Source organism: Arvicanthis niloticus, chromosome 10, assembly GCF_011762505.2.
Source record: "Arvicanthis niloticus isolate mArvNil1 chromosome 10, mArvNil1.pat.X, whole genome shotgun sequence".
Classification (NCBI taxonomy): domain Eukaryota; kingdom Metazoa; phylum Chordata; class Mammalia; order Rodentia; family Muridae; genus Arvicanthis; species Arvicanthis niloticus.
In genome coordinates this window covers 70,542,796-70,555,660 of record NC_047667.1, presented here as the reverse complement: position 1 = coordinate 70,555,660, position 12,865 = coordinate 70,542,796, and the positions used below count along the sequence as shown (strand labels likewise).

Below are 12,865 nucleotides of genomic sequence, written 5' to 3'. Positions count from 1 at the left end.
GCTTTGGCTCCTAAGCAAGTCCAGTATTTCATTTCAAAATGCTTTTTATAGGAGAAAAAACAGCAAGGACATTAATTAATGGATTTGCTATTATGTAGGAGAAGCTGCTATTTAAATTATTTTAGGCATAGAGCCAAATGAGAAATGATAGGTCTATATCTCCTGACTGTTTCCTAGGTATTTGCCTCATCATTTATATACCATGCCGGTTATCCAAATGATAACATACTTTGAAAGCCAGCTAAGGTCCTTAATAGGACGGTTCTATGTGGACACTACAGAGCTCAGAAAATAATAGGATTATATACATTTTAAGTTAAAAACCACATAATGTTCTTAATAGCAAAAATTACTGTATTTTTCCATGAAAATGTATTTTTCATGTAAAATATAATAATTATAATAATAATAATAATAGTAATAATAATAATATTTGGATAACTTCAATTTGGAGGATATTGACACAATAGACACAATTTGCATGAAGGTATTAGGGATGATTGAAAACACTTTGCTACTTATTCCAGTAATAGTTCATTATAACATATATAAATTGATCAGCACCCTGTACAGAAACAATAAAAACTCCTTGATTTCCATAAGTAAACAAGAGGAACATAGTCACTTCCTCATTTTCAGAGAAGTTGATGTGCAGCATTTAAGTTACTAAGCTCCGATGTCATCTGAAACGAAAGTGGATTCTTTTCTGTTGCCATTAAACCATGTCATCAAAATTTTTAAATTAATGAACAAAGATAAAATATTAAATAATAAAAGTACTCTCTCTCTCTCATGTCAAACTTAATTTCTTGCTTTAAAGTTACCTGTGCCTATCATGAGTGTTATTGTAGTGACACTTCACAAGTACATATAGGCAGATTGTTGTTTTGCTCAACGTTTATTAATAATTACCAAGCATTCTAAACAAAGCATTATAACTTACTTATAATTTATAAAGGTTTTGGTGTGAATCAGGTTTAGTTTTCAAATAAAACATCCAGTTGGCTTACCGGAACAGATCTGCTTTCAGAAGAAATTTAGGAGATCTTTTGCCTGAGGACACAACTTTAGTGCAAAAACTGACTTTAGCCTAGAAAATTCAATCTGAAAGTAATAATTGTTTTCCTGATCCTATTTTCCACCTAATGAGAAATACTGTTGTCCCTTTAGTAATATAAAGGAGAGAATATTCTCTTGGTGAGTAATCCCAAACTCTCTGACTTAATCACTGTTGCAAAGGTTCACTCTCAAGTCTTTGAAGTCATCTAGCACAGATGTAGACAGGGGAATATATGACCTTCATAAGAAGATGGTGAATATATCCCTCAAGTGCCACAGTCCAATAGCATCAATATTGCAGTACAACATATACAAGAAAATCTCTGGATTTATGGACGATCCGTACCGCCATACATCTGAAATATCCCCATGTCACATACAGCAAGCCCAAAGTTTCCAAGGCTGTACCTTGAAGGGCATGAATAGAATAATTTAAAATTATTAGTGTTGTCTCCCACATTAGGCAAGCAAATACAGAGTCAAGCTCTTTCCTGACCCTAGGGTTCTTCTTCCACATGCTGAGCATTTGGGTCATGCTTTGCAATGCTGCATAGGTGTGTGTGTGTGTGTGTGTGTGTGTGTGTGTGTGTGTGTGTGTGTATGTGTCTATGTATATGACTCTATGTCTATCTATGAGTGAATTTTGTGAGCAATGTTAGATTATCAATATACAATTTTCTGGATCATTTTTATTAGTTTATAAAGATAGTATTAACATTTTTGAAAAGCAAAGCACTAAATGTATATTTTTAAGTGTACATAACTTAAGTTAACATAAATGATATCTCTAAACAACTCGATGCTTAGTCAGCTAACGGGTTCTACAAATTCAAATTTGTATCTTACAATTAGATATTTTAAAAACATAACTTTGAAAAGCATTTCAAAATTGCATATATGAAAATATACTAAATACAAAATGATACTGAAATATTTGTATTTTTTTCTAATCTAAAATCAGTTTTTTTTACTGTACTTGATTATTAGCCTATTGCTTTGAGATTGTTAATACAGAAATTATATCAGCTTGTCTTGTTTACAATATTACTGAGTTTTTCATGCTAATATTAAATAAGCAATTTTCAACTATTTGTGAAGGATTATCAAATAAAAATATATTTGCATACAGGATAAGAGTGTGACCCTGATTTTTTGTATGTTTTTGTTTTACTATTTAGTATAAATTCTAAGAGTCCTATAAATGCATTATAGTTCATTGAAAGAAATGGCACAAAGAAATACCACCAAATTAAATTTATTTCTGTAATAAAAATTGCAGTTATATAAATGTATTGATTACCTTTCAAATGTTCATACTTATAACTATTTTAGATAAATAGAATAATGAATATAAATGAATATCTGTACTATTAATAAAATACTTATAAGAATGTTACATGAGAAACTGTAAATAACAGATATGTAAAATTATTTTAATTATTACATTTCTGAGTATCTCTATTTAACAGTTCCCTTCTAATTTTCAGACTTTAATAGACCATGTCTATGATGGAAGACCCATAGGATTATATCACCTAATGAAATCATAAATATCTTAGTTTATGTCAGTAAATGATGATATGAATATAAACAGTAGCCTGTGTCATTTCTCAGAACATATGCCCTAGTTCAGTGATACTTGATTACATGTCAGTATAATAAAGACTATGTTATTTTATGGTATATTATATATCTTTATTGATCTGGAAACTTTTCAAGCAAATGATGGATTTAAAATTATGCTAAAATGGTATATCTATTAATTTAAAACTTTACCAAGGTTTCTATAAATATATGATTTGAAATTTTAGATATGTAAAACAGCAAAGGAAATTATACATAAAGATTCCATTTAACAAAACATTTAGTTTTACATTACTACCGTGGTTTTATTTTGTTTTGTTGCCTATCTGTTGAGGAACAGAAATAACTTAACAATTTCTACGAATTACATAGAAAATCTGTCTTTCTGTCCAAAGATGTTTATTGAGAATGTTTCTAAAAAACTTATGACACAGTTGCTTTGCCATTAAGGAGAAAAATGAAAACCATGAGTTCAAGTTTGTAAACATGAAGCTCATCAGAAGCTTTCTTACACATCTTTATTCTTTATCCTAGACAATACAGCCTCCATTCTCACCAGGAGAAATGGCTTCCGCAGACAGGAGCAATCGGTTTATTATCTGCCAATTTTCATTGTGGACAGTGGATCTCCTTCACTGAGCAGTACCAACACACTTACCATCCGTGTATGTGACTGTGACACTGATGGCATAGCTCAGACCTGCAATGCAGAGGCTTATATTCTACCTGCTGGTCTCAGTACTGGGGCTTTAATAGCAATACTGGCCTGTGTCCTGACACTCTTGGGTAGGTACTGGTTTCTGTTCTTGCTTTGTAGGAAAAAAAATTACCAAAACCAAACCCCATAGGTTTTCTTATCTCATTTTTATTTCCTTTGAGTACCTTTTCAAGGTTATGTAACTAATTTTTGGAGGTGATATAATAAGACGCACTACTCTTCTTTCAAGCTAGCAGTGTGCTTAAAAGTACAACATAGAATAAAAGAATATGAGTTTCACTTTCAAAAAGCAGCATAAGATATACTATCTGAACTTTTGATGAATGCTTTTCAATAATTTAGTTTTAAATTCACCCTCTTTTTTGAAGATTTTATTATCGTTTTAAAATTTTTAATTGGATATTTTATTTACTTGCATTTCACATGTAATTCCTTTTCCCGTTTTCACCTCCAGAAACCTATCCCAACCATCCTCACCCTGCTACCCACCCACCCAGTTCCAACTTACCACCCTGGCATTATCCTACACTGAGGCATCCAGCCTTCACAGAACCAATGGCCTCTCCTCACATTGATGCCCGACAAGGCCTTCCTCTGCTACGTATGCTGCTGAAACCATGGGTCTCTCCATGTGTACTTCTTGGTTGATGGTTTAATCCCTATGAGTTCTGAGTGTATCTGGTTGGTAAATGTTGTTCTTCCTATGGGGTTCCAAACTGCTTCAGCCTCTCCAGTTCTTTCTCTAACTCCTCCATTGGGGACCCTTTCCTCAGTCTAATAGTTAGTTATGAGCATCCTCCTCTGTATTTGTCAGGCTCTGGCAGACCCTCTCAGGAGACAGCTATATCAGACACCAGTCAGCATTCAATACTTGGCATCTGCAATAGTGTGTGTGTTTGGTGTCTGTATATGGGATGGATTCCCAGGTGGTACAGTCTCTGGATGGCCGTTCCTTCAGTCTCTGCTCCACGCTTGATATCTGTATTTCTTCCCATGATTATTGTGTTCCCACTTCTAAGAAGGACCAAAGCATCCACACTTTGGTCTTCTCTCGAATTAAGCTTAATGTGGTGGTCTGTGAATTGTATGTTGAGTATTCCAAGTTTTTGGGCTCATATCCACTTATCTGTGACTGCATATCATATGTGTTCTTTTGTGACTGGGTTACCTCACTCAAGATGATATTGTCTAGTTCCATCCATTTGCCTAAAAATTTCACGAATTCATAGTTTTAAATTGCTGAGTAGTATTCCATTATATAAATGTACCACATGTTTTGTATCCAATCTTCTGCTGAAGGACATCTGGGTTCTTTCCAGCTTCTGGCTATTATAAGTAAGGCCGCTATGAACATAGTGGAACATGTATCCTTGTTGTATTTTGGAGCATTTGGGGGGTATATTCCTGGGAGTGATATAGCTGAGTCCTCAGGTAGTACTATGTCCATTTTTCTGAGGAACGTTCAATCTGATTTCCAGAGTAGATGTATCAGCTTGCTATCCCACCAACAATGGAGGAGTGTTCTGCTTTCTCCACATTCTCACAAGCATGTGCTGTCACCTGAGTTTTGACCTTAGCAATTCTGACTGGTGTGAGTTGGAATCTCAGGGTTGTTTTGATTTGCATTTCCCTGATAACTAAGGATGTTGAACATTTCTTTTGGTGCTTCTTGGCCATTCAATATTCTTCACTTAAGAATACTTTAACTCTGTACCCCATTTTAATAGGGTTATTTGGCTCTCTGGAGTCTAACTTTTTGAATTCTTTATTTATTCTTTATTAATATTGCATATTAGCACTCTATCAGATGTCGGATTGGAAAAGATCTTTTTCCAATCTGTTGGTTGTCCTTTTGTCCTATTGACAGTGTCCTTTGTCTTATGATCGCTTTAAAATTTTATGAGGTCCCATTTGTTGATTGTTGATCTTAGAACATAAATCATGGGTGTTCTGTTCAGGAAATTTTCCCCTGTACCCATGTGTTTGAGGTTATTTCTACCTTCCTCTATTAGTTTCAGTGTATCTGGTTTTATGTGGAAGTCCTTGACTCATTTGGACTTAAGCTTTTTGCAAGGAGATACAATTGGATCGATTTGAATTCTTCTACATACTGACCACCAGATGAAACAGCAACATTTGTTGAAAACCCTGTCCTTTCTTCCACTAGATGAGTTTAGCTCCTCTGTCAAAGATCAAATGACCATAGGTGTGTGGGTCCATTTCTGGGTCTTCAATTTTGTTCCATTGATTTACCTGTCTGTCTCTGTACCAAAATCATAGTTTTTTCTTTCTTTTTTTTTTTTTTTATCACTGTTAATCTGTAATACAGCTTGAGGTCAGTGATGGTGAGTCTACCATAAGTTCTTTTATTGTTGAGAATATTTTTTGCTATTCTGGGTATTTTGTTATTCCTAATGAATTTGTAAATTGATCTTTCTAACTCTATGAAGAATTGAATTGGAATTTTGATGGGAAGTGCATTGAATCTGTAGATTGCTTTCAGCAAGAAGGCCATTTTTCTTGTATTAATCCTGCCAATGCACGAGCATTGTAAGATCTTTGATTACTTTCTTCAGAGATTTGAAGTTCTTGTCATATAGGACTTTCACTTTCTTGGTTAGAGTCAAACCAAGGTATTTATATTATTTGTTTCTGCTGTGAAGGGTGTCATTTCCCTAATTCCTTTTTAAGCCTGTTTATCCTTTGAGTAAAGGAAGGCTATTGATTTGATTGAATTAATTTTATATCCAGCCACTTTTCTGAAGTTATTTATCATGTTTAGGACTTCTCTGGTGGAATTTTTGGGTTCACTAAAGTATACTATTATATAATCTTCAAATAGTGAAATTTGGAATTCTTTCTTTCCTATTTCTATCCATTTGACCCCCTTTTGTTTTCTAATTGCTCTGGCTAGGACTTCAAGTACTATATTGAATAGGTAGGGTGAGAGTGGCAACCTTGTCTAGTCCCTGATCTTAGTGAGATTGCTTCAAATTTTTCTCCATTTAGTTTGATGTTGGCGACTGTATTGCTGTTTTCTGCTTTTACTATGTTTATGTAAAGGCCTTGAATGGCTGGTGTTTCCAAGACTTTTAACATGAAGGCATTTTAAAATTTTCAAATTTCTTTTTAACATCTAATGAGATATTCATGTGTTTTTTTTTTTTTTCTTTGAGTGTGGTTATATAGTGGATTACCTTTTTAGATTTCCATATATTGAACCATCCCTGCATCCCTGGGATGAAGCCTACTTGATAATGATTGATAATTGTTTTGATGCATCTTTGAATTTGGTTTGTGAGAATTTTATTTAGTAGTTTTGCATTGATATTCATAAGGGAAAAGGGTCTAAATTCTCTTTCTTTGTTGGGTCTTTGTGATAGTTAATGCATGAGCACGGGAGATCTTTCCATCTTGTAAGATCTTTGATTTCTTTCTTCAGAGACTTGTAGTTCTTGTCATAAAGGACTTTCACTTTCTTGGTTAGAGTCACACCAAAGTATTTTATATTATTTGTTTCTGCTGTGAATGGTGATAATGATTGATAATTGATTTGATTTGATGCATCTTTGAATTTGGTTTGTGAGAATTTTGTTGAGGATTTTTGCATTGATATTCATAAGGGAAATTGGTCTGAAGTTCTCTTTCTCTGTTGGGTCTTTGTGTGGTTTAGGTATAAGAGTAATTGTGGCTTCATAGAGTGAATTGAATAGTGTTCCTTCTGTTTCTCTTTTGTGGAATAGATTGAAGAATATTGGTATTAGGTCTTCTTGGAAGGTCTTATAGAATTCTGCACTAAACCCATCTGGTCCTGTAGTTTTTTCAGTTGTGAGACTTTTCTGATTGCTGCTATTGTTTTAGTAGTTACGGAACTGTTTAGATTGTTTACCTGATACTGAATTAAGTTTAGTACCTGGTATTCGTCTATAATATTGTTCATTTCATCTAAATTTTCCAGTTTTGTTGAGTATAGGCTTTTGTAATAAGATCTGATAATTTTTTAAAATATCCTCACTTTCTGTTGTTAAGTGTCCCTTTTCCTTTCTGATTTTGTTAATTTGCACACTGGGTCTATGCCTTCTGTTTAGTCTGCCTAATGCTTTATCTATCTTGTTGATTTTCTCAAAAAATCAGCTCCTGGTTTTGTTGATTCTTTGTGTAGTTTGTTTTGTTTCTACTTGGTTGATTTCAGCCCTGAGTTTGATTATCTCCTGCCATCTACCCCTCTTTGGCTTTCTCTTCTCTTCTCTTCTCTTCTCTTCTCTTCTCTTCTCTTCTCTTCTTTCTTTTCTTTTCTTTTTGTTGTTCTAGAGCTTTCAGATGTGCTGTCAAGTTGCTAAATATGCTCCCTCCAGTTTATTTTTGGATGCACTCAGAGCTATGAGTTTTCCTCTTAGCACTGCTTTAATTGTATCCCATAAGTTTGGTAAGTTGTGACTTCATTTTCATTAAATTCTAAAAAGTCTTTAATTTCATTCTTTATTTCTCCCTTCCTTGGTCCAGTCATTATTGAGTAGAGCATTGTTCAGCTTACATGTGCATGTATGTTCTTTCTGATTTTATTTATTTATTTATTTATTTATTTATTTATTTATTTTGTTATGGAAGACCAGCCTTTTGTCTGTAATGATCTGTTAGGATGGATGGGATTGTTTCAATCTTCTTGTGTCTGTTGGGAACTGGTTTTTTTTTTTTTTTTTTTTTTTTTTTTTTACCAATTATATGGTCAAGTTTGGAGATGGTACCATGAGGTTCTGAAAAGGTATATTCTTTTGTTTATGGGTGAAATTTTCTATAGATATCCCTTAAAACCATTTGGTTCATAACTTCTCTTAGTTTTACTGTGTTTCTGTTTAGTTTATGTTTCTATGTATTGTCTATTGTCTAGTGTGGGGTATTGAAGTCTCCCACTATTATTGTGTGAGGTGAAATGTGTTATTTGAGCTTTAAGAAAGTTTATTTTATCAATATGCATGCCCTTGTGTTTGGAACATAGATGCTCAGAATTGTGAGTTCATCTTGGTATATTTTTCCTTTGAAGAGTATGAAGTCTCCTTCCTTATCTTTTTTGACAACTTTTTATTGAAAGTAGATTTTATTTGATGTTAGCATGGCTACTCCAGCTTGTTTCTTGGGACCATTTGCTTAAAAAAACTTTCCAGTCTTTTACTCTGAGGTAGTGTCTGTCTTAGTCACTGAGGTGTGTTTTCTATATTCAGAAAACTTCTGGGTCCTATTTACATAGTCAGTCCATTATTTTAAGTCTTTTTATTGGGGAATTGAGTTCATTGATGTTAAGAGATACAAAGCAAAAGTGATTGTTTCTTCAAGTTATTTTTGTTGTTAGAGGGGAATTATGTTTGTGTGGCTATATTTGGGGTGGGGGATTGTTGAAAGAAGATTACTTTCTTTTTCTAGGGTGTAGTTTACACTATATTAGACTTGAAGGAATAGTTTTCCTGTTGTTTTCATAGTAAGCTTATTTGATAAGTTATTTTACAATGGACAAATTTTTAAAGAAATATGTACAGTATATTTCTCAAATAATTTTGGTTTTTAAGAAACTGAAATTGTGTCAACACAAACATAACTTTGTATCAATTATTGTCACATCTAATTTAATTTTTCTAAGACTAATTTATTATATGGAAGACCTAAATTTACAGATTATATTAGAATTGTACTTGCATAGGAAATAATAAAGCATTCTTTTTAATTTTGCTAGCCATCCAATATGGACATTGGATAATAGATGTGTTTATTCTAAGTCAACATTCTCCTTCACAGTGTAAAATCCTACAAAGACAACAAGAGCTTGCTTTACACTTGTAGCTATACCCTATTTTCTTAAATTTTAAAGAAAATAGTAAACTCATATTTAATACATATTTATAAAAAATAGCATTTGAGATGGAAGTCAGCATGACATGCTATTTGAGAGAGACTTGTGTACCTGTGACCTATTCTTTTCTAATAGTGTGCTTTAGTTCTTTACAAGTAGGATACTAGGTTCTCTGTAAGATACCTTCATAGTCTCAAATGTAAACTCATTACTAGTCTGATTTGTAATGAATTGAAAATTAAATTAGGTAATTCATGTATAAAACTGAATACTTACTACATAGAGAACATTCAATTTGTGTTTTAAGTGTTATTGATTGAAGAAAAGACCTCACTGTATTAACCAAACTAAGACTTAAGTGCTAATACAATGTAAACAGTCTCATAAAATAGAAGTTATTGCCTTTAATAACTTCACTTATATGAGTAAATCTAGAGGAAAAATAATCAAATGATTATTTCTAAAGAACTGCAAACAGGTATCAGAAACTTCCCAGAATTTATTATAAATTACAGGTAATTCTCAGTTAAAATATGATTAGAATATAAGGACTAAGAGTAAACATTTTAAAAATGAATGTACTATAAATATTTATTTACTTGCATTCTAAGACATAAATATGAATATGAAAATTGTATATTTCCTTTATAAAAACAAAACAAACCACATAGGATATAAAGCCATTACATCTGAAAAGACAATGAACAGTTTAAAACAACAGATTCATAGAAAAGCTAGCTTTTAAGCATTGACAATTTATGACATATAAGTATATGCACACACACATAAACACACAATCCATTATACCACACTTTCAGGAACAATATCCAACTGAATGTATGCTCTCAAATTTGGTTATTAGTGCTAGTGATTTAACTTAAGTATTTTAAAATGCTGTCTAAATAAAGCCTATTTCACCTTTAATTTACAATAATGTCTTGTGTGACAATTAGCTTTTTGTAATAAAAGTTATTTGAGTCTTTGGTTTATAATCATCAAACTGTTATTGAAAGTAAAACAGTTTTTATAAGCACCAGTCTTGGTTTCATCATCTATCTATCTATCTATCTATCTATCTATCTTTCTATCTATCTACAACCTCTCTCTCTCTCTCTCTCTCTCTCTCTCTCTCTCTCTCAACTATCTATCAAATATCTATCATTTTTCTCTCTCTGTGGTATGGTGTGTTTGCCCTGTGTGATATGTGTATATGTGGAGTGTGTGTGTGTGTGTATGTGTGTGTGTGTGTGTTGTATCTGTGTATTGTGGACATCCATGTGTATGTATGAGTGGTGTGTCTGTGTGGTTTGTGTATGTGTGCATTTATGGTGCATCTATGTGTTTGTCGTGTGTGGTGTGTGTCTATGTTTATGTAGTATGTGTGTTTATGGTGTGTGCATGTGAATATGTGCCGTTTAGAGGGTATTAGTGGTATATAGTATGTGCATGTGGCATGCATATGGGTGTGGTGTATATGCGTTGACTCAGGAGATTGTTAATGAAAACATCTTTCCGTTAATTTCAGGCATGTCACTTGAGACTTAGAAAACCCACTTCTCACTGTACATACCAAAGTTTAGTGCACTGCATTTTATTTGTTTTTAAGGTTTCTACCATTATACCAAAAGATTTATCAAAACAACATTTCACACTGAAAGAAAAATTTTGAAACAAGTACAATAACTTTAAGCTTCATGTATATAAGTGAAAATATAAAATACCTAGAACTTCTAGCACCAGACATTCAGGATTTAATTATAATCTCCAAATTTTATTTCCCAATTTGATGGTAGCAAATAATTAAAACTCATGTATTCTTTTTTTTTTTTTTTCTGACTTTACTTTTATAAAACTAGACATAATATGGTCAGTTTTGAAAGAAATAGCATTCAGGTTTTACAGGTGTGCAAATGGAAAACAAGTCCTGGAATGTGTCTGATTTTAAGTACAAATAGCTCATTCTTATGATTTGTCAAATAATGTTGTAAATTTTGGCTCTATATGTTATTTGCCAGGGTTTTTCACCTTCCCAATTAATGAAAATGAAGGTAAGTGATTGCTCTTGGTAAGGGAGGACTTGAGACTCATATTCATTTAAGGAGAAAACTATAGAAGCGTTTGTCTTTGAATTCCTAAAAAGGAAAATTCTGAGTGTCAACATTCTGTTTCAGTGAGTTGGCATGCTAAAGAATCTTAGAACTTGACAGAAAATGATACAATGAAGTTGCTAGAACATTAATACTGAACCTGTCTTGTGTCAATTTATTCAATGCTATTCCCCACTTTCTTTGTTATGAGGTTCAGTATGTCTAATCTTATGTTACTTTTTACACACACACACACACACACACACATACATATATATATTGAAATTTATTTCTATTTTATGTATATGAATATTTTGTATGCATGTAAATATGTACACCATATGTGTACAATATACACAAAGGCCAGAACAGAGCTTCATATCTCTTGGAACTGTAGTTATGACACATTATTTGGTTGCTAGAAATCCAACATGGCTAAAGTGCAGCCCATTATCTTCGTCATTCAGCTCTCTGGAGAGACACCAGTTACTGCTTCTTTATAAAATAGAAGGAAAGGCATCTTGCCCCTCACTTGATAACTTTTCTTCGTCAGCTTAAATGTAATAACACGGAATATTGGACACGTCAATCTTTGCTTCAAGTGGCTAGGACTGTGGCTCAGTTGGTAGAGTGCTTATCTATCACGTATCATATATTGGGTTTCATTCCTAGCACTAAACTGGGCATGGTGTTGCATACCTGTAATCTGAACAGTTGGGAGAAGAAAGCAGGGGGATTTACAGTTCAAAGTCATCTTTGTTTACAAAGTGAGTTGGATGCCAGCCTGAGCTACATGAGATCATCCCTTCAAAAACAAAATGAAAATAAACCAACAAAACCAAACTTTACTTCCTGTATTTTTCTAACCCTGGGAGTGATTTCTTCTGCCTACTCTCACCTCTGTCTGAAAAACATTTAAATCTCAATACACTAAGTAAAAGCAATAACCCAGAACTCAGGGAGTAAGGTTTCCTTTATTAAGACTGACTATATCTTGAGAGGAATCAGAACTTGCAGCTTCAAATCTCTTGATATGGAATTAAAAGTCACCTTAAATATTTTTCATGTAGAAAAGTTTTAATCAATATGTGGAAAACTTTTTAGTATTCTATAACCAGAATAAAAACTATTTCTCATAACTAACCACAATACTAATTTAATCATCTGTATTATCAGAGTTAAATTCATATTTAACAAATGCAGATGTTTTTCTACCAGAGTGAAAACACTTTAAGTAAAGAATAGAATGTACAACTAACACATTCAATTACTTCTGAGATAAATCTTTTAAAAAATTCATAAGAAGAATTTTACCTGCTTTGACTTAAAATATTCTCCTCATTAACAGATGCACAAGTATTTTGGCACTATTACAGCTGGATTACCTTGTTCTGCCCCGGGATGACTATTTCTTCTCCCTGAAGGTTCTGCAGCATTTTTAGAATTAGCTTTTATTTGTTTCCCTACTTGGGATATAATTCCACATGATTGAAGTAATGTTGTCTCCCTTTGCTGTTTGCTTTTCACTCCGAGTGCCACAGCTCCATAAGCCTTGGCTTAATAAGGTTTTTATAT

At 32.9% G+C, this 12,865-nt stretch overlaps 1 protein-coding gene across 2 annotated transcripts in view; it reads left to right on the top strand.

The window, feature by feature from the left end:
- Window positions 1–12,865, top strand: part of Cdh7 (cadherin 7) — a 145,179-nt gene that overhangs the window by 107,096 nt on the left and 25,218 nt on the right. For both annotated transcript variants that reach the window (XM_034513382.2, XM_034513383.2), the window contains exon 11: window positions 3,178–3,429. In XM_034513382.2, coding sequence (XP_034369273.1) covers window positions 3,178–3,429 — 252 coding nt within the window. The remainder of the gene's footprint in view (window positions 1–3,177; window positions 3,430–12,865) is intronic.